Source organism: Scomber japonicus, chromosome 9 (assembly GCF_027409825.1).
Source record: "Scomber japonicus isolate fScoJap1 chromosome 9, fScoJap1.pri, whole genome shotgun sequence".
NCBI classification, from domain to species: domain Eukaryota; kingdom Metazoa; phylum Chordata; class Actinopteri; order Scombriformes; family Scombridae; genus Scomber; species Scomber japonicus.
This window is the reverse complement of record NC_070586.1, coordinates 11,276,423-11,299,163: the sequence shown is the minus strand read 5'-3', so window position 1 is coordinate 11,299,163 and position 22,741 is coordinate 11,276,423. Positions and strand designations below refer to the sequence as shown.

At 39.9% G+C, this 22,741-nt stretch overlaps 1 protein-coding gene across 1 annotated transcript in view; it reads left to right on the top strand.

Moving 5' to 3' along the window:
- The first annotated feature begins 1,347 nt into the window (after positions 1-1,347).
- The window catches only part of srrm4 (serine/arginine repetitive matrix 4), a 60,888-nt gene continuing 39,494 nt past the window's right edge, over positions 1,348-22,741 (top strand). Inside the window, exon 1 of the mRNA XM_053324644.1 lies at positions 1,348-1,550. Within this exon, the coding sequence (XP_053180619.1) occupies positions 1,348-1,550 (203 nt within the window). The remainder of the gene's footprint in view (positions 1,551-22,741) is intronic.

Sequence of the window (22,741 nt, the reverse complement as noted above, 5' to 3'; positions counted from 1 at the left end):
GCCTCATTAAAAAATGCCCTTCGCAGTTTTCCAGAGCCTAAGATGACATCTACAAATGGCTTTTTTTTCTAAAACCCAAATATTCAGTTGAAAATGACATAAAACAGAGAAAGCAGCAAAGCCTCACAATGTGAAAGCTTTGGAAAAAGTGACTAACTTGATGAATTGATGGTGAGATAATCTGCCACTGAATCCTCTATGGATGAACTAATCGATGAAATGACTAATTGTTCCAGTTTATTTACTGAACGAAAGAAATGATGAAAGGAAATAAGGAAAAGTGAAGAAAGAAAATAGAGAAGTGGAATCAGGAGGTAGATACAAAGAATGTTAGAAACAAAGACAAAGAAATTGAAAGAAAGAAAGTGAAGAGTGCATGAGTCAGGATGAGAAGTGAATCGAATTGAAGGTAAAGTAAAGCCAGACACACGGACAGAGTGAGAGAGAGAGAGAGACAGAGACAGAGACAGAGAGAAAGAGAGGGAGAGAGAGAGAGAGATGATGACAGAAGGTGTCCCTCTCCCTTGTGTCCAGCCCCCAATTTTGACGTCACAGGCTGAGAGACACAAAACAAGCCGCTCTCCGCTGAGCTCTTCACTCGATTTCCACTCGCACACGCTCTCACACACATCCATGCCTGCCCTCAGACACGGCGCAACACTTGCCTCGACACCCGCTCAGCCTTCAGCCGCTGTGCGTAGGCATCCAATCAACTCCACACACACACACACACACACACACACACACACACACACACACACACACAAAAACACACACTGCACTCAAAACAACAAGACAGCCACTTTGGTCTCTCACTCCTCACTCCATCAGAAGGACTGAAACATGCTTCATCCCTCGTAAGTGATGCCTAAATCTGTGTGAAGCTGCCGACGGGAGCACACAGTGGGGGGAAAAAGGAGCGCTCCCGACTCCTAACCCCAAACCAGACCAGACCCCATCCCACAAAAGCAGCAGATGTGACAGGCGGAGAGAGAGAAACGCAATCTCCCCCCACACCTCCTTCCCTCATCTGGGAGAACAATACCCCAGCCTCCAGTTGGAGAGGGTCAGCTTTTGTCCCTCTTCCCCCACGCCCCCCCCCTCTCCCCCCTCCCCTCAAGAGCGGAGAGCAGACGGACGCGCTGACACATTGACCTGCTGCTGTGAGAGAGGAGAAGACGGTGCAAAACAGACGCTGAGCTTGGACACAGTTTGATTCAGTACTTGGACAGCTCCAGAGCAGCAACCAGTGCGAGTGTTTTGTTTCCATGAGTGTTGTAGACTCTTGTTTGGTGAGGTACCTCAGCACAGGTTTTGGTTTGGAGACCAAGAACTAAAAAAAAAAAAATGCAGCCCCCTTGTTCGCTCCAGCTCGGCCCCTGTGGCCCCTCTCCATCCTTAGGATCGCAGGGCAGCACCGCTAGTCTCCAGCGGCTGGAAGAGAAGCAGCTCTTTGAGAAGTTTTGGAAGGGGACTTTCAAGGCTGTGGCAACCCCGAGACCGGAGAGCGTCATCATGGCTAGCATCACCGCCCGCAGGAGGGTGACTGAGTGAGTTCTCTACTTTGTGATTGCAATGAAAAAACATGCACATCTTGTGTTTTAGTCTCCCTTTTTGAAAGATATTTGCTATCCAGTTACCCTGATGAATGTTGTCAAAGATTGTCAAGCTTTTTGTTTTTTGAGCAATTGAGCATCAGCAAGTTTTTGGAACCTGATAGTTGTTGTTTAACAGTGTTCTAGATTTACTGATATCTTAGATTTACACAATCTTCTGTGTCTCAAAGGTATCCTTAATGAGTCCCCAAGCTGAGAAATGAGTGCATAAGATGCTCAGTTCCAAAGGTTCTAACATTTAACGCAAGATATAAGTTTGAGAAATCCAGATTTGGTTGGATTTTTTTCTGCTGGTCTTTGTGACAATTCTCTGAAAGACATCCTCTCCTCATAGATCATGCTATATGGGGGGGAGTTGGTTGCTTTTCTTATTGAAATTGGGATAAATAGTATGTTGTTAGAACCTGCTGCTTGCTTGAAATATAGTCATGGTTATACTCTGTTACCTAAACTTGAATTTTTCAACAAAATGTGGCTACAGATGCCAAAACATCATTTTGACCCAATAACAAGAACGTATTGAACCTTTCAAGAGGTAAAGAGCTGTTGATCCATCATGTCTACACGAGTATGTGCTTCTATATGCGTTAGGATACATGTGACATACAACCAAACACAGCTGGCATGAAGGGTGTGATGTTCAGTTAATTGTCCCCTTTAAAGGTCATGAGGCAGCATCGCCGGGCCTCTAATGTCAGACTTGTCCCTTCTCTCCCTTGTGACATGGCTTTGTGCCAGCGTCACTGTTGAAGGAACAACATGTCACGTGTTTGTTCTCGCACTTTCATCCCTCAGACCAAAGGTTAGCTGTACACTTACAGCCTCGGAGGAAGGAGAGGGAAGGATGAAAGTCTTTGCCCTTTCTCCTCCTTATTACTCTTCTCTTCTTTTCTTTTTGTCCCATTTTAGCTCCTGTCTGCACAATTGACCACTGCCTTCTGGCTTTTGATGACTCTATCTGTTTTAATAATGCTCTTCTTTAAAGGCTTACTGTACATGCAACAGCTCATATAATACATGTTCAAACAGGTCGAAACATTAACACAACTTTACAGACACACACATATGCATGCATACTAAATGAAGTAGCTTGCTTGAGTGACCTTTGAATAGTTTTGACACCCACTATCAACTTTCTCTTATGTGAAATTAGCTATGTTAATGAGGATTAGAATGGCCCATTTCATCCTACATCGGCACAGGCTGCGGAAAGACACACTGAACCAGATAATGTGTCTTTAATGGCTTCTATTACAGCAGGACCATAATGCTGCACATGGCCTGGTTATAAAGGATTTTATTAGCTTGTAGGATATGACCAAAAAAACACTTTTTATTGCAAGAATATGACCAAGTATGCTTTGACTTCATTGTACCCCAGCGCAGTGATCCAAGCAAATACCTGAAGTCCTCATTTCCTGTCAATCAGCCAGCAAGAGTCTAATCTATTTGGACAAACTGGGGAAAAAAAAACATTAGAAACAAAGAAAATTAACCCACCATATAAAAGAAATATGATGTGGCTGGCTGCCATGAATTGAGCAGCCTTTTTGAAATAGCCGGAGACTCTGAAGCAGGGCCCAGCTGTCTCTTCAGCTTTAGCATCACTGGGAAGGAAGCTCTCCTCAAGTGGCTTTGCCCCTCCACGGGCTCCGTCCGGGTGACAGTGATGATTATGGCAGCATGGCAGGGGCAAACGAGAGCGTATATCCCCAGAGAGCAGACATAATGTCGCTAATTCGCTTGATTCTGTTTGTGTAAGATGACAGCAGCGTCCCCGTCGTCCACCGTCGCTCTTCTTGCTCTACCTCTGTGTGTATATTTGCAGGAGGGAGTAATGCAGAGTGACTTTTGGGTGATACATATTGTAAATAATGAGTAAAACACGACAAACAAACAGAACACCCAGAGAATATGGATGCAGGAGGAGACTCGGGCGTCTTCCCTCCCTCCCTCCCTCCTTCCCTCCCTCCCTTACTTCACTGTTGATTTTTGCCTGAGAAGAGTGTGACTGGGGAATGCTTAGACCATCAGAATGCATGGCCTTAGGCCTGCTCCTCTGCCTCTGTCTCTCCAAGAGGAAACATCATTATTCACTGTGGATAACTGAGGGGTGATGAACAAAGGCTGCGAAAGTGAGGGGGGGAATTATGTACAACAAGCAGTGAGGCAGCAAAGAGAGAAGACAGAAGGAGAGCCGCAGTGAGATGTTTCATGTTCAATCAGCACGGGTCTCTTTTCTGTCTGTATTCGCCTTTCCTTTTTCCTTCTTCTCCTCCTCCTCTCTTTACTCCTCAAATACAATTGCTGGAGGGGCCCGAGAGCCACAGAGGAGTAATTAGAGTTTGTTGTTCTCCCTGTCCTCGCTGTCTCCTCCTCTTCAGGCCAGTCACAGAGAGGAGGGGAGGAGTTCACTGGCTCTGTGTTGCGGGGTGGGGCTTTGCTCGAAACCATTATGACCCTGCAAGCTGTTTTGTTCATGGGGGGCTTCTCATTAAAAATGCAGCTTGGCTAACTTTGGGGTGTGTGTGTGTGTGTGTGTGTGTGTGTGTGTGTGTGTGTGTGTGTGTGTCTGTGTGTGTGTTTGTGTCTTAGGGTTTGAGAGCATTCATGTGCATCTGTACTGGAGATGTTTTCGAGCAATTGCAAGGGTTTCAAATGAGAGCGTGTGCCTGTGTGCTTGTGTGTGTGTGTGTGTGTGCTTGTGTGTATTTGTTTGCGTGTGTGTGTGTGTGTGTGGGTTTTGCTGCCGTGTTAGTGGGGTCTTGTCCAACTCCGTGGCAGATGGCAGGCTTGAGAGTGCAAGGCAAGGAAAGAGAGAAAGCCTATGTGTGTGTGTGTGTGTGTGTGTATATGTGTGTGTGTGTGTGTGTGTGTGTGGAGGGGTTTCAGGCCTCTTAGCAGATGCTGGTTTAACGAGTAAGAGAGGAAGAGGGTTTGGAGGGGCTTGTACACTGACAGCACCGTGGGGAATGTTCGGCAGGGTGGACAAAATAACAGGAACACTTTAGACTACAATGCAGTGCGGTCTCACTTCAGACTCGAATCAAACCAACACATCTTCAAAGCGATTTAATAAAAAGTGGATCATTAAATGTAAAGGGGTGTTTTACTCATGAATTAAGATTTATAATTTATTGTTTATTATGAATTCTGTTTATGTGGTTTCTTGCATCCTAGTCAACCAACTTTTAAAAATATTCTTTGGCAAGTAGTACAATCCATTAGTGGACTGGTAGTGGAATGGTTTAAATAACTTAACCTCTTTTTTCGAAACAGTATATTCAAACCTCATTTAAGGATAATAAATAAAGAATATTATCTGTCCAAATTCTTTCTAGCAACAACAACTATTGTGTTCCTAAGTTCATTCCCAAACTAGAATCATCCTGTTTTTGTGTGGCTTCCATTAGCATCGCACAATTTGCCAAATCTATGGCAGTCATTAGGCTTGGGTGGTAATGGCACCTTAATACATCCCCAACATTTCACATTAAGCAGCAGCTAATGGATGATGCACTTTTAGGTGCGAATGATTTGGGCCAGACTACTCTTTCAGAACTGCTTGTCGGAGGCTCAAATAGCTTCCCAGCTCTTCACTCTGTCCTGTAGTGCTGCCAGACAAAACAACTAACTAACTTGGTGCGAACAAATGTCAGATGGCTCACCTGGATTATCGAATCTGAACCCAAACTACTGTTAAACTGAGCCTGTTCCACCATATCATAACTGACTGACCTCTAGTGGAATGTGTTGTGCACTACAGTACATGTTAACAGAACATCTCTGTATCAGACAGTCTCTATATGTTAAAAAAGGATTTCTGGATTTCTAAATACCGTTGTATCCCGTAATACCGTGGTACTTAGAGGCCATCTTTGTACTGATACACACAGAACACAGGCATAAAAAATGTGGGAATAGATTAATGTAAGCTATAGAGTCTCAAAAACATCAAAGAGTAGCAATCAGAGCTCCCCCCTGGGACAACAAATCTCTCTCTTTCTACTTCTGTGAGAATGACAGACGTGATTTAGTGACAGACGAGTGGTTTGTCTGCCGTTACACATCTCTCTGTCTGTGCTTCTGCTCCGTTCATCTCTGAGTATCTTTACCAGAGTCACATCAGTATCTCTATCCTTCCTTCTCTCAGTATCTTTTCAGTGTGCGTTAACTCGCCCTCTCTGTGTCTGTGTCACATTACTCAGAGCACACAGGATGCGGCTGCTGAGGCATGCTGACAACAGAGCAGGAGAGATGATGCCGACTCCCCAGGCTGGAATACGGCTTATCGCCAAAATGGATTCACATTTGATATTGATTCCCGCATAGCCAATCCATGTGAATCAAACCAGTGTCTGTGGCTTAACACTTGATGCACCGTTCCACTGTGATTTATAGCAGGATGCATTGAGTACGTCAGGGGAATAGGAGCTATAGCAGACATGCAAATTGGTGTTGTGGATTTATATTTGACATTGATTTCTGCATGGCTAATCCATTTGAATCAAACTAGTGTCTCATGATTAACACCTGATACACTGTCACAGCATGTAGCTGGGCTTTACAAGCCATTTAAAGGTGCAGTGTGTAGAATCTAATGACATCTAGCAGAACGGACTTGGCAAAAATAGAATGTAATATTCATACTTGTGCTTTTATTAGAGTATAATCGCCTGTAATAATATGTGATGTGTTTTCATCACATTAAAATGAGGCCTTTATATCTATATGGGGAGTGTGGTCTCCTCCACAGTGCCTGTCATGTTTCTACAGTAGCCCAGAACAGACACAAAGTCTTCTACCCAACAAGAGCAAACCAAAGAGTAATTTTAACATCAGTATAGAAAGTGATGACTACTTTTGGCGATCTCACCAAAAGACTGCAAATGTAGTCTTAAAAAATCTAAATGTTTCTGCTTGCTTTCTATATTTAACGATAAGCTCCATGTTCACTCCACCACTAAGGGGAATTATTTAATAAATTCAGATATTTAATCATCATAAAAATACAAGACTGTTTTAGAAAATAGCACCAATTATTTGTTATTGCACTAAGACATTTTGGCTCTACTGCATCTATAATATTGCAGGATGGGGGGCTTTTTTGAGGGCTGTTAATGCATAGACTTTAATGTGAGATTTGGCTACGTTGCTCCAAACAAATAGGGGGCAGCATATCAGTAGAAAGCACCCACCACACCGTTCTAATTCCTCCCAAACACATCACCCCGCCACTGCCGCCACTCTCATGAAATGATCCATCACTGACTATAGCGTAAAGCTTACTGTTTACAATCAATCTGTGCTATGGCATGGTCAAGATATCATAATGCTATACGGAGACATTAGAGGCAGCAGTATATTATCAAAGAGCTGCAGAGATCAATCAGCTGAGATGATTAGTATGCTAACTCCAATAGATATCTCTACAACCCAGTGCAGTCATTATGTCAAAACTGTTATTTTTTTACATTTACATTACTCTTTTTTTGAATGTTTTAAACTAGAATTCTGGCCAAGTCTTACATAGTGCACTTTTAATTAGTTAAATTGTGGGTGCATCTTTTTTATTCCATCACTGAAAAATGAAAAAGACAGGCTTTCATAAATACTTGGAGCTGGTTTTGAGTGGAAATTGAAGTGATGCTTTCATGTAGGCCACAGTGAAGGCAACCTGCCGAGGCCAAATACTCAAATTGCTTGAACAGCTCCAAATTAGTAACACTGTGAATATCCACATTTCTTTTTTTTTTGCCAGTCGGGTCCTGTAGCATCAATCCAAGTATTAAGTAGAGTTTGAAAAATTTAAAGCTCACTTTGTTGTCTGGCACAAATGTTTTTTTTTTATTCAGCGGATGACTCAGTGAAAGGGTTGTTCATTTTATAAACAGGCCCAAAAAGCTGACAGCTGCACATTAAAGAATAAAAAAAGACATTCACCGGCTCATAGCATAAAATGACTGTAATATATCAGTGGTGGGGTTTGAAGGTGTTATCGATTAATGCCAATGACTCAACAGTTACTTCAAGTGATGATATGTCTGGCTTTTAAAACTCACTTTGACATTTCCAAAATTTCACTCTCATCTCTGGCTCACTCAGGAACAATCTTGGCACTGGTGAGAAATGAGTTAAGCTGTAATGACACACCTATAGATGCTGTGAGACAAAAAAAAATGCTCCAATTCAGTGCTAACCTGTGATAGACGATTATTATAGTCAAAGCATGTTGGGTAACAAGGAATGTGCCTGAAAGCAGCAAATATATGTGAATAGAGAGCTCAGAAGTGTCTTTGATATTTGAATCCAGCCATGCTTTTTCTTTTTTTCTTCTCACATATATACTTCATAAGAAGATGTCAGGTTGTGTGCTCGTTTGTGGTTATGAATCAGAGGGATGGAGCTGCTCTGAATCCTTCTGGGCAGTATAAACACACACACACACACACACACACACACACACACACACATACACACACATACACATATTATAAATGCCTTATTATTACTGTGTACAGTGGTCGACTGCACCAAAACCCCTAAAGGCATCAGTATCTAAAGAATGAAGAAGAACATGTCTAAATCCACTCCTCACAAACTCACACAAATCTACGTACAATAACTACACAGTTTTGTATTATTCATTGTTTTACTCTCCATCCCAGACAAGCAACATATGACAATATAAAGAGGCGGCTTTAACCTAGAAAAAAACATAAATAGAAATGACATAAGCTCTGAGCGGCTGCGGTGAAAAGGCGACAGAAGAATTTCGAATCTATCATAAAGACACAGACAACCTTTAATTTGTTCAGCAAGACATTTTGAAGAATTGATTATAAAAATGGTCGTGCAGAAACAAAAAAACAGTGGATGAAAAAGTAAACAGAGACACTTTGTCACAGGGAAGATTATTGATGCTTGGCATCACTGCAGCACTTTTTGTTTTCGGCACACATGCCCCTTGGTCTTTATAAGCTTGCAAATATTTATTTATATTTGTTTTGGCAGCAGTTATATTGTTGCTTTAACCCGAACATCGACTCTCATCCCAATATAATCTGATATTGTGAAAATAATAACAAAACAAACCTTGATGAATTGAGGACTTTACTCTGGATTTCATTCTTAGAATAGAATAGCATAGAATAGAATAGAATAGCATGGAATAGAATAGAATAGGATGGAATAGAATAGAATAGAATAGAATAGGATGGAATAGAATAGAATAGAATAGAATAGGATGGAATAGAATGGAATAGGATGGAATAGAATAGAATAGAATAGGATGGAATAGAATAGGATGGAATAGAATAGAATAGAATAGGATGGAATAGAATAGGATGGTATGGAATGGAATAGAATAGAATAGGATGGAATAGAATGGAATAGAATATGATGGTATGGAATGGAATGGAATAGAATAGAATGGAATAGAAAACACTTTATTATCATTCTTATATCTCTTCTTGTGCAGATATTGGCTCTTATAGAAGCACATACAACTGAATACATAATCAGATTGCATGTGTATAAGAGAATATATACATACAGTACATATGGTGACTGACAGTGCACCATATAGAGGGATAAATCCTCCAGAGCTGAGAAGCAGCAGCAACAGCAACAGCAGCAGCAGCATTTTGGAAGATGAAAGCAAAGGGCTGAGAGTTAACCCTTTCCTTCAAACATCAGCTCAAAGCTGCTGTGAAATTCCCCCTCGGGGATCACAGTTCTCAGCCTGTGGTCCACCTCTGTGAAGAAAATGCCACACATCGCCTTCCTCCTGCAGCTCCTGACTGCTGTAAGGTCAAGCAGATTTTCATGTGCCACATTTTTATGTAGTTTGGAAATAGTTTTATAGTTTTGGGATAAACTTTGCTTACAAACCTGAAGGTCAAGTATAATCACAATCTGTAGGGTGCAGGCTGGTTTCTGGCCCTTTTTTGCCCCGTTTTTGGGATCAGACAACCAACACTTGTGATCGTTTTTAACCAAATATCAATATTTTAGTTATATGATGTTTACATATATTACATAAGTAACCGGATTATTCATATTGCTGTATGATTCTAACATCATCCTGGTATCTTATCATCTGTGCAAGCATGTCTTTGACTGCTCCACAGCCTCCAGACACACTTTCATTTCTATCCAAAGACGTTACTATCAAGTGTTTTTTTCATCCCACTTATTTACCTCTACTGTTGTGATCTAGAGTGCATATTTAACCCACAGTATCCCAGCGATAAAATGTGTGAAGAAATGCACAGTACATATGCTTGATATCTGAATAGCTCTGAATTATGAAATATAACCTTCCCTGGTTTCACATATTTAGTAATGATGTCCTATAGCATATAGAATAATATATATACTATACGTATGTTGACATCTGAAAAGGATTTCCAAAGTATATATAAAATCTCCAAATGAAACTTCAAAGTACTGCGTTCAGAATTTTACTGAAGTCAGTTTTTTAGGCTTAAATGCAGACTAACATATTACAGTGTTTCTAGGCATAGAAAGGAAGTTAATGTGTAATAGTCACTTATACACTTAACCCTTGTGTCGTCCTCCCCGGTCAAATTGACCCTGTCTTATTCTTCTTTCCTCCCTTCCTTCCTTCCATCTGTACTTCCTCATTCCCCCTTTCTTCCCTCCTTCTTTCCCTCTTTTCCTTCCTTCTTCCTTCTTTCCCTTCCTCCCTTCCTTCCTTCCTTCCTTCCTCCCTCCTTTCCTTCCTTCCGTCCTTTCCTTCCTTATTCCTTCCTCCCTTCCTTCTTTCCTCCCTCCCTCCTTCTCTCTTTCTTTCCTCTGTCCTTCTTTCCTCCCTCCATTCCTTCCTTCTTCCTTCTTTCCTTTCCTCCCTTCCTTCCTCCCTCCCTCTTTTCCTTTCTTCTTCCTTCCTCCCTCCTTTCCTTCCTTCTTTCCTTCCTTTCCTCCCTTCCTCCCTCCTTTTCTTCCTTCTTCCTTCCTTCCTCCCTCCCTCCCTTCCTTCCTTGACTCGAGGACAACAGGAGGGTTAATAGACTATGTACTTCTGGCTGATTCACTGAAAATATTTTAAAAAATGAAGCCAACACATCTTTTACATCAACTAATTTAACCTCAAATAATATGAGCTCAAAATATATGTTCATGTCTTTGTAAAATGATTACAGTTAAATACATGATAAAATAATCTCTCATTAAAAACACACAAAATGAAAATATCTTCAATATGCTTAGGTGCTTGAATAAGTGTACTTTCCAACTTGGAGCATTGACAGTGAAAATAAGACAAGAAAAAAAAAGTTCTATTAACGCTGTGTTGGAAGATATAGATGTTCAATCAGCATCAGTAAAACATAAGGCTAGAATGTAATCCTCCATGTTGTAAAGAGAAATTTTCTGCTTCAATGGCAGAGAGGGGGGAACTAATTTTGTTTGCGCTCGAGTTTTTACGCCTGAATTAGTTTATTTCCACAGTCATAACAGAAAATAAAAAACCCCGTTTGAAAGTAACTGTCATGTTGACTGGAATTTGAACTCTTCACGTACACAAATCTAGACTGAACTGGAACTGGAAGTGGAGGATGGATGTATTCTGCACCTGGTTGCACTTATTTAATGTTAAAACCGAGTGCACTGACATTAAAAAAAAAGGCTTGTGGCATTTGAGGCCATTAACATAGTAAATTATGTTGCTTATTCACGAGATGTCAGTTTGCAGAGTGCAGCCTCGGCACGAATAAATATAACAGATGGAGATACAAATGATGCAAATGTAGATGAAATGTAAAGATGCAGATTTCTTCGTCAAAAAGTGAAACATTTGAATCTGTGTGTGTGTGTGTGTGTGTGTGTCTGTGTGAGTGTGTGTGCGTGTGATTTTTACAGAAACTGTCGAGAATCACTAGCTTTAGTCTTTCAAACCTCATTAGAGGGTTTCTATCTCTATGAGCTTTGGCCCTATAATGTTATAGCCAGTCAGCTTTATTTTTGGAGTTGTGACTAACACATACAGACAGATGTTCCCTCAAATACTTCAGTGGACTTTCAGCTTTTGTCTCTTGTAGTTGCTGCATAGCTTAACCTTGTCTAAAATAAGATTTTGTGTACTTTTTTGACATTGAAACACTGACAAACCAAAACATAACAAGGTTAAAGCTGACTCAACTGAAGAGGCTAAAAAAAGACAAAGAACACAGAGTTTGCAGTAGTTTCATACATTGTGTCTTCTACGTTTACAAGGTTGTGTGAAAAACACTCGCTGTGGGTTATGTCCAGCAGCAATCAGCTTAATGTAATTGGCTTCTGTAAAAGAAAAAAAAAGACTGGGAGCCAGAGAGAGAGAGAGAGAGAGAGACAGAGACAGAGAGAGAGAGGGAAAGGGAAATGAGAAATGAAAAGGAGAAATAGATATTATTTTCAATAAAGAGGTAGGGTGGAAATCAATATGAGAGCAGTGCAAAGCATGACTGTAATAACTGTTTGAAAGAGAAGAAATAAAGGAAAGAGGAAGGAAGGGAAAAGAAGGAAGCACAAAGGAAAATGAAGAAATGAGAGGGGGGAGGCTCTGTGAGTGAGATTTGGAGATTGTCCATTTCAGGACACTGGAGCAGCCAAGGTTATTACATTTTACTGAATATCTTATTTTTCTTCCCCATGAATAGAAATCCTGTCTTGGCCAAAGGGAATTGAATTATATGGAGGCACATAATGTACAGCATTGAATAAACTCATAATAGACGATGTGACAGAAGGTGAAACACTCCTTTGTCCTCTACATGAAATGGGCGGTAGTAAATCTTAGAGACAGTAAGAGATGACCTATTCCTTTGAGCGATTCATTACCAATGAGTGTGGTGGCTTAGAGAGGGACGGCTCACTCATTACGTCCTATTAGATCTTCACAAACCATTGATGTCCCCGGACATGAAAAAGATATAAGCCAACTTTCAGCTTTAACTGCTAACCAATTGGCCTGCAGTGAAGAGGCACCACACTGACGGAGAAACAAAAACACTTTTTAATGTGAGAAATCCAAAGATGACAGAACTTTGCTTCTATAATATGATCATACTGCTTACTTTTTTCTTCTCTGAAACCCCAGTGGACATTTTCTCTTTCTTACAAGATATTTGAGTTATTATAACATCACTATTACATACAAGAAACTCTATAATCCAAAGAAGACATTTTTCTCGTTAAAGGATGTAAGGTATGTTATTTTAAAAAGAATAGGGCGGCAATGAACAATTTTCTCAATTAACTGTTTAATGGTGCTTTTCCACTACACAGTTCCAGCACGACTCGGCTCGACTCGTCACTGGACTCGACTCGGTTCCAGGAACGACCTTTTCCATTACAAAAAGGTACCTACTCAACGTGGGCGGGGTCGTCATAGCACGGCTCCGCGAAACTGCTGTGACTTCGTTTAATACGCAACACAAACACATAAACAATGGAGGACATGGAGGCGATGGTGTACTTGCTGCTGTATGTGGCTTTCTGTCACACACAAAGCAACAACATTGAGCCGTATGGCTGTAACACTGTTGCCGGTATTCTTGTGTGTTGACGTCACATTTTAGTATCGGCTCGGCTCGCTTGGAACCTCAGCAGAGCAGGTACTAAAAAAGTACCAGGTACCAGGTACTCTCCCTAGTGGAAAAAAAAATTAGTCGATTCGTGCTGGAACTGTGTAGTGGAAAAGCGCCATAATTATTTTGTCTATACAGTATCAGAAAATGATGAAAAATGCCTTTTGTAATTTTTGAAAGCTCATGGTGACATATTCAAATGTCTTGTTTTGTCCGACATCCAAAGATACTGTGTTTGCTATTGTGTGTTTGAGAAACTGCCACCAACAAATATTTGGCATTCTTTACTTACTTACTTACTAAGATTAATTGCTGCTTAATTTTCTGTTGATTGACTAATCAATTCATCACTTTAATTGCTGCAGCTCTAAACATACAACTTCCATATATTGTTAAAATGAGGAAAAATGGTCCAGCGTGTGCATAAAGAGACACCGAAGCCTTGATCAAGATTAATGAATCATTTAACATGATTGATTGAGATTGATAGAAGGGAGGGATAATAACACCAAAATATTTTGCTATGACTTGAAGAGGAAAACAAAAAACTTTTCACTCAACAAAATAAACCAATATTTATACACCACTGCATATTATAAATGAAACATTAATAGGTGAATTATTTGTTACTTTCAAAACTGGTTTGGTGAGAGATCATTTTATTGAATTTATTTTTTGGTCTACTTAACCAAGAGTTTGACCTCCCACAAAAGAGACATGGAATCAGCTGGTTTGATGCAATCTTTTCAAAAATTGAATGTTGGGAAGACCAAATAGTTAATTATTGATTTCAGAAGGAAGAAGGAGAACGTCTTCCCATTAATAATTAAAGATCAACATTAATAGAAATCGTCCAGTCTTACAAAAATATCTTGGACAGTAAGCTAAACTGGAAAAACAACACCAGGGTTTTATTTAAGAAGGTCCAGTCTAGACTATCCTTCCTGAGGAAACTTTGATTCTGCGATATCAGCGGAAAGCTTTATGTTTTTTATGAGGGAATCTTATCTTAGATTCCTCTTTTATGGATTAGTCTGTTGGCAGGAGGGGGGGGGTGATAAAAACAGCATCAATGAGATGATCAGGAAGACTAGCTCAGTTACTGGCTTTACCCCAGACTCACTTGAGGTCGCTGTAGAAAAGAGAACGAGGACCGGCTCTAAAGACAGATCTGTATTTTGAAGGCCCCCCATTGAACGACCAGCAGCGGTCAGATTTTGAATGAACACTGTAAGATATGGTCGAGATCCATATTCATCATGTGTCAAATGACTTCTTATGGTGTTATTTATTTGTTGTGTACCATGAATGCAACTTTGATATTGTTTGTTGTCTGTGTGAGCTGATTTGGTGGCAAAAGAGTTTCCCCCATTGGGGATTAATAAAACTGTCTAATCTAATCTAATAATAAACTCCCAAGTTTGTATGAAACCCAACGTAAATTATATAATGCGACAGGTTTTGAATATACAGCGGCCGAAAATGTCATAATCATAATAAGATCCGAGGTGCTTTGGGCGATAGACAGATAGTTATTGCCACATCCAACTGCATATGTGCCAAGAGGTGGTACAATCACTCATAATGACAGAAGGCTGAAATCCTTCTGAGTCTAAAAATGCACTGAGGAAAAGACCTCATTAAATATGCATACACACCCCAGAGTTGGCATATTGGAAAATCTGAAAAATCCTACATAATAGGCTGAAGTCTTTTTTCCCCTGGCAGCAAATTTAACTCTGGAGTTAAAAAAAGAAAAAGAAAAAAAACTTCCAGGCACATTTTATTTACAATAGGTCCACACACACACACACACAGAGGAGATTCAGACAGTGGGCTTCAGTCTTAGTTTTGTCTTACCATGATTTGATTCTTTTTTTTTTTTTTTTTGCTTGCTTGCTTGTCGAGTATGCTACTTTTTTGTAACTGGACCCCTGAAGCGGTCATAGTATTCATTATTAAAATGCAAACTTATCAAAGTCAACTCCTCATCACACAAATTAAATCATTTCAAGGCTGACTGGCTTCCACATCTCAGTCTCGTCCTCCATTTTTCATTTTCGCTTTCTTGCCCATCCTCATTTCAGGAAGACGATCTGCCATTCATGTGAAATTGCCACCATTTGCATAACTGATGTAGGGGTAAGGGGTGCAAACGGTGGCGGTGGTGCTGATGTCACAAATGCAATCGGAGATGGGAGCCGAGGAATTAATTAGCCCGCCGCATTGCTTCCTTCCCTCCTCTGCCTCGTTCTCACCTCCGCCGTTGCTTCTTGGCATGAAATGTCACGCAATGACAGGCCAAAGCAATGACACATTTTTTCAGGTTCATGTCAGGTGAAAGACAAAGTTTGATTTGTATTTAATACTCAGCAGAAACTTTCCGGCAAAGTTGCATCAGTTGCTTTTTGTTGAGAGTCTGAAATGAAAGTGAACAGTTCAAACAGCCATTGGACCTCTTATGATTCCAGTCAAGTAGTCCTAAAATGTCTCATTATGTCATTATTCCTGTTTACAATATTCAGTCATAAATAATCAATACATTTTGTTATATCGTGCTTTACCATTTTTATTTGAGCATATAAAAGTGTACCCACTGGCTAGGTTTCTTTTTTTTTCAGCATGCTTTTTTAAAAGTGGTAATATAAATTTTTATTATCTTTTAGCAGTAAAATGACTATATTATATCTGAGGGGCTGACAGGGTTGTTGATCAATACTGGTGACTCCAAAATTCAAGACACTCCCAGCATATAACAACTACTCATTAGTGCAGTTATAGTCGCTCTAGGGGAGATTTTAATGTAACAAGGACAGTGTCACAGACTGTGAGGCACCCTTCACAGTTTAGCACTATCACAGAGAACAGAGGAGAAGAGATGAAAAGAAAAGAAAGGAGAGGAGAGGAGAAGAGAAGGGAGGAGGTATATGAATGATTCTGGTTCAGTCTGTTGGCTGTCAGATCAGAAAATCCGTTAAACATCAAGCTTCTGTCATAAATTGGAGCTGGATTAGTAAAGGTAATCGCAGGAGCCTCAACATTATCACCTTCAATGGGTAGAAGCTCTGTTATACTCAATTACTTGGGATTGAAATGGGATGAAATGTGAATAACATTAGGATCAGGATGTGACTATAGCCTGGCTAATGCTAGACCCTATCACAATTGAGGTAGGGTCTAGCGAGGAGTTGTTCATTTCCTCGTATTTGAGGCGGGATCAATGAATGTCAATCAAATGCTTCTGTACGCTACTGGACAAATTTACAGCTAATCATATCAACGATACACGATTACGTATTCAGAGCCTGTAGGAAGCTGCGCGAACACTTCCTGTTTATGAAGGAAAAATCATTCAGCCCAAGTTTTTGTTCTATTTTCAAAGTGAACTTGCCTTCCAATTTATTTAGCACACAATCTACTGCTGCTTCAAATGGTTGCCATGCTGGATGTATTCAGAGTCTCTCTACGATCGCCATCGCCTTGAGCCCGCCTCCCCGTTCTGTGATTGGTTCCCTATCTCAGGGGAAAATTTTGAATTAGTGGCCATGCTAATTTTCTGAGCGAAGTGAAATGTTGTTGGGTTTATCCAGGCTAGGATGAAGACAGGATTGGCAAACAAAAAGAACACGACCGTGATGGACTGAGAAGAAATTGATAATAACCAAGCAGGATAAGAAGATCATTTCACTTGTTTCACCCTCAGATAAGCATGAGTGAGCAAGTTAGAGAATATGAGAGATAAGAGATAAATAAATATGAGTTCATTTATTCTTGGTGTGGTCTGTGCAGTGTTGAAAGATCCAAAAGATCAGTCACACAGCACAAGCATTTAATATAATATAACATACAATTTAGCACCAAAATCAAAGGAAAGTTATATCGATGACCAATAGAAAGCAGAGCTGAGTCGAAAATGGGAGCTCTCATTGCCATGTGGACTCACTAACCAATGTTTAAAGCTACTTTGTTGAGCTTCCTAATCCCATATCAGAGCAAGAAGCTGATTCTGAGAAGTGGAAGATGATGCCATATGAAAGTCAGCTTCAAGGTCAAAGAGTCTGAGTTAGAGGCAGGTAGAGAGCTGCAGACTTGTTGTTCAAAGGCTCCTCTTCCAAGTGTGCTACTTCCCCAAGTGACTGTTATTCCCACTGACAATCCAGTAGCCAGCAAGTCCCACTGAGAACTGATTAGGACAAATGGAGCTGACAGGTTTGTCGCTGTTCTCCGAACGAGAGAGACATGCTAGGAAGTCGAGTGGAAATCTCCTGTTTTGTCAGACCAAATCACACCGAGAGAAAATAGGAGATATGATCCTTTTAGCACACTACTTGATACTTTTTCTTCTCATAGTCATAGTCAACTTATCAACTCTGATTCTTTAACAAAGCAAACAGCAAAGGCACATCTTTATTTCTCTTTTTGGTCACTGATAAGTAGGTGATCTGTCAAATTATAATTAAGCAAAGTATAGGTCCACCGTGTAGTTTCACATTTGCATACTGCAGAAAAGAATGATATCACTTTTACATGACATCAGCATACCACACAAACACTACAAGCTGTGGTCTTTAGATATGGCTCATTTGTTTCCTTAATTAAGTTTAGTAACAGCCTCGTGAACCGCTTGGTCATTAGACATATGTTGAACGCGGCTGGTTTTCGGTAGCTAAGGATGTCGTGAATACAGAGATGACACTGCAGATGCAATTTAACAAATGCATTGCTGAGTCATTCACTAGGTGACCAGTTCGTTCAGTCAGAGTTTGTTGGAGTAGTTTGAGAGTTTAATAATGAACTAGCCTGCCAGGAATATTAATAATACAGAGTTTACATTAGTTATTATTATGGTTTCTGTTATTGTTGTATTCAGTATTATGTTGATTTGAGTTTCAAAGATATAATTTAGCCTTTTTCCTATTTAATTAATCTTTTTCTGTTTCTCTTCTTGGCTTCTTCAACATCTTGAGACCATGTTAGAAATAAGTGCAATCACTTTACTGTAACGTGTCTTGTAAATCCATAAATAATCATTAAAGTTTTGTGTCAGCAAGTCCAACGCAATCTTGAATAAACTTTTCAGTCTTCAGATTTGGCCTCATTCCTCACCCTGCAGTGGTGATCTGTTAAATATTCAATGCCAGTAATTTATTAGGTATGGGCAGCCTTCATGAAATGAATCACAGCCTTTTTCACTGGATGACAGCTTTGCTCTGACGCGCATAGTTCAAGTAGAAGCCAAAATGAAAACATTTGAGCATTTGTTATTGAGTATGCATGTCTGTGAAATACTATTGATCCATACTTTGACTAAGATGAAGTGCCTCAGTTTTATAGAGATTTGGTCACTACAACATTGCGCTGCAATCTACAGTACAATACAGCTCTGTTGCCTGCTGTGGTAGAAATTTGTCTTTGACCACAGCTTGATAGTGAAACATGAAAAAGTAAGACAGCTACCAACTTCAGAAGGACTGCCATATAAAGATATGGACACCGCATGTGCTGTTGAATTTGTCCACTAATTAAATTTATCTGGCAGGGATCAGGATGATCTGGGGATATTCTACCTAATTATAAGAAATATAATTAATGTCTCTGGCATGTGAGCTAATTTCAGGGGCTTTCTATCACTTTTGATAGGAGCAGGGAAGACTTTTTTTTCTCAGTTTTGCATCAATGAAAGAATTGGTTATCTCACTCACCCTGATTCATTTGGAAAACATGAAAGCCTCTCCGATAGCCACATAATTAAACGGTTATTTTGGGGCATTCAATTTAAAACTTGGGCTCAGCAGTGTCCTTGTAGGAGAAATAGAATTGCTTTGTCTCAGCACTCTCTTTGACTCTGAGGACAGTTTAAGGAAATCTAGTCGCAATAAAACACCAGATCTGACTACAAGGGAGCCTCAGAATTAATGATTTGCCTTTGATCCGACCAGGGCCATGCACGACTGCCTTTTGTCCTCATCTAAATGAGTTCCTAGTTCTGGAGAAGGCTGCTAAATTATTAAGGCTGTGCTAGAAGTTTTCGACTTTTTGATTTATCTTTTCCTGCCTTGCACCGAGGGAACCTTTGGCAAATAATCCAAATGTTTAAAATAATAAAAGAATTCGAACCATATTTGCAATAATTATGTCTCCTAGAGACTGGAGTTGCCGAAACATCTGCCTAGCCCAAAAACCTTCTATATTAACCTACATCATCTACATGTGGATAGTATTTCACAACTTACTGCAGTAGAATGCAGCATAGTACCTCATATCATATGATGGACACTGAGCTGCCGGCTACAATTTGACTTCATGATGCCCTCATCTCATCTCGTTTGATATATTCAGCTGAGGTGGGGGAAGGGTGGGGAATAGGGGGGTGATGATTTGCGTAAACAAATAGATCCTGACTGGTGGCATAATCCGTCTCATGATGGCCAAAGGGCAAACTTAATGCACTGAGATATCAACGTCAAAGTCAAAGAGCAGAATGGAGTCTATTTTTAATCCATTTATCTGAGTCTTTGATTTTCTGCACATTTGCCTCGTTATTCATTCTGATGAAAAAATGCTTTTGAAATGCAACACTTTTGAAATACAGGTGGGTGCACATGAATCAAAACCACAGTGTGTGTGTGGGGTGTTGATAAGGAAACATTTTTATTAAAACTCGTTCTGCATAATAACTATCCAGGAGACTTGTGTTCTGCTGTAGTAATATGTCTGAATGCTTCAGCTGTAGAGACTTTGGAGAGGAAGAAAAGCTTTTGGCTTGTTGACTTTGCCTCTCCTCTTCAAGAAAAACCTCTCAGCGCCTCGAGTGACTGACATATTTACTTCTTTTCTCGCAAAGTCCTCCACCATCCCTCTCTCCATCTGTCGCTGCCCTTAACGACACCTCATCCTGTTGAGAATGGGCTGGGAGAGCCAGGAGATTAGGAGCTAATATGGTATTGGAAAGGAGGAATAATCTCACAGACACCCTATCTTTTCTCATAAATTCTGAGGCGGGAGAACGGTCCTCCTGCCTGACTTACAGACCAGCTCACTGACTGACTGACAGCCGCCAAGGTGAGGGTACGTCAGAATGGAGGAGTGGAGTTTAAAAGCCAGTTAGCAACGTAACTCTAGGCCTCAAGTTATCATTGTGGATGACCGCCTGTGCTATCTTAGCTCTAATCCTGTTTTAAAGCACCGTTCCCCATTCTCACAGGAGCAATATTGCTTGGGGAACATGAGATGGTTTTACAATAATGTTAAAGATTGATAGTGATTTTAATTCTGTGCAAATCTACATCTTAAGTATAGTTAAGGTTTGAAGGCAAATTTCTAACTGTGAAATGATTGAGATGAAGACAGAGGTCCCCTGATAAAACTAAATCAAACTGTGGTATTTCACTCCTTTTTAAATGCACCATTGCTTCATTACTACGGTCAGTGTCTGAAAAATGGAGATAGAGATGGAAACAGTTATTTACTGTACATGTACTTGAGCTGCCAGCTGTCTGTAATACACCATATCTATAAATGTCATGTTAACGAGAAAACCGTTTCTTGTAATCGGGTTAAGGACTTAGAGAAACCTGGTTAACATGGTAAGATATCTGCTGGAGAAATCCGATTTGTAGGCCAACGTATACATGTAACCAGCTTCCTAACAGGGTGCATTCAAGAGCACATGTGCATGACGAAGACTTGAGGCAGGGAAGGTATTGTTGTGGCAGCAGTGTGGCAGGATGATGGAAAAGCATCTTAAGAACTGCACATCCCTCTATCCAAAATAATTCAATCCAAGTCTCACCAAATGGACTGAGAGTGACACTAAAACTTTAAAAATAAATGTCATCTTCTAGACGTCTGCATACATTTTCTACAGCTACTGGTTGTAAAATTCACATTCTCATTGTAAGAAAGAACTTTAGACTTTAGAGATCATCCTCACTGTGCTGTCAGTCCAAATGGTCTGCCAAAAATGAAAAAAACTAAATCTGGAAACAGTGTCTTTTAATACTAATGAATTTAAAATATGCAGTCCTGTGTATTGTAGAAATCTGATTATACCTGCTGTATGTAAAAGCACACATTTATAGTGACCATGTTCATCAATTTCCTGCCAGAAACTGATTTTTCCCTGAAATCTGGCTTCTTATGAGCATATAGAAAATACTACTGCACATTTCCTACATACAGACTGACAACTTACAAATTGAGATTTTTGTAGTCATGGATACAGAGCTTGACATGTTTATTCAATAATTGTTGTATACATACTCAACATACTCTATGGTAATGGCCCCATGAGAATAAGGCTTTAGTCATTTGTTCATCAAGTCTCTCCTTTTTCTCTTAATCTGCTTCCGCTCCAAACACCACAGGATCAGACTCACCTTCTTTTTAAATTCTGTCTCCTCTCATTTCCCCCTGAGAGCGCAAAGTGGACTCCTCACTCTCGAGTCACTTTTATTTCAACCTTCCCTGGCTATTATTTCCTCACTGGAAAATGTGCTTATAGGATTTCTGTGACAAAGGGAAGAGATTCAAGTTTACGTCTATACACACTTCTGAGCACCGCTGTTCTTCATTTCGCTCAGAAAACGGCTGCGTTTGCCAACAAGGTGACAAAAAACATGCTGTCAGGACGCTGACGATGTTTGAAGCAGTTGACAGGCTTTGCGCCAAATGCCTCATACATGCCTGAAGGGATTATTTTTCAACATATCTTATTTCTCAATATGTCCTGCACAGTGGAAAACCATATGAAATAAGCAATTTATAACATTACTCCTGTTTATCTATATGTTATGAAGCAGTGAAGCTTTTCAGAGAGCTCTCAAAATGGATCAAAATTCAAGTATGCCTACATATTACGTGTCGTGTTGCATGCAGTAATTCCACCTTGAAATGTATTGCATTATGGAGCAATATTATACCCCAGCTGGGAGGATATTTTGGTCAAAAGAAGCAAAAAAACAACTAAGAATTGCCCAATTTTTCATTTTTACACAGTTTATAGAGTATTGAGTGTTCCTACATTTCCCAGAATGACCCAAACAACCCAAAGACAGCAGGTGACAACTTACGGATAGAGAAAACATATTGTGCATAATTCATATTTTTCTAGTAAAGTAATACTTCTGCATTTACACATAATTACTTTATGATTGAAAGTGAAATTAGAAGCACTATTTCTTTTCTGGGAATAGTGATGGCAAGACCCCATGATTTATGGTTAGTTTACACTTTGGTTTTGGTAGCTATAACATGATAGAGATACTAGTTTTTGGTACCTTTGTTTTGAGCCTTCTCCAGTATTTGTCCTAAGTTAAGCTAATTAGCTGGTGGCTATACATCTAGCTTCATATTTAAACAACAAATATGAGAATCCTTTTTAATCCTCTCATCAACTCACAGCAAGAGAGCAAGTATGCAGATTTTCCAAAATGTGAGAATATTCCCTTGAAGCTCCCGGTTAGTGAAGAGGATGCATTCTCTACTATCTTAAGGGCCATTTTCTCCTTTTACTGCTTATTTTGCATCTAAAGT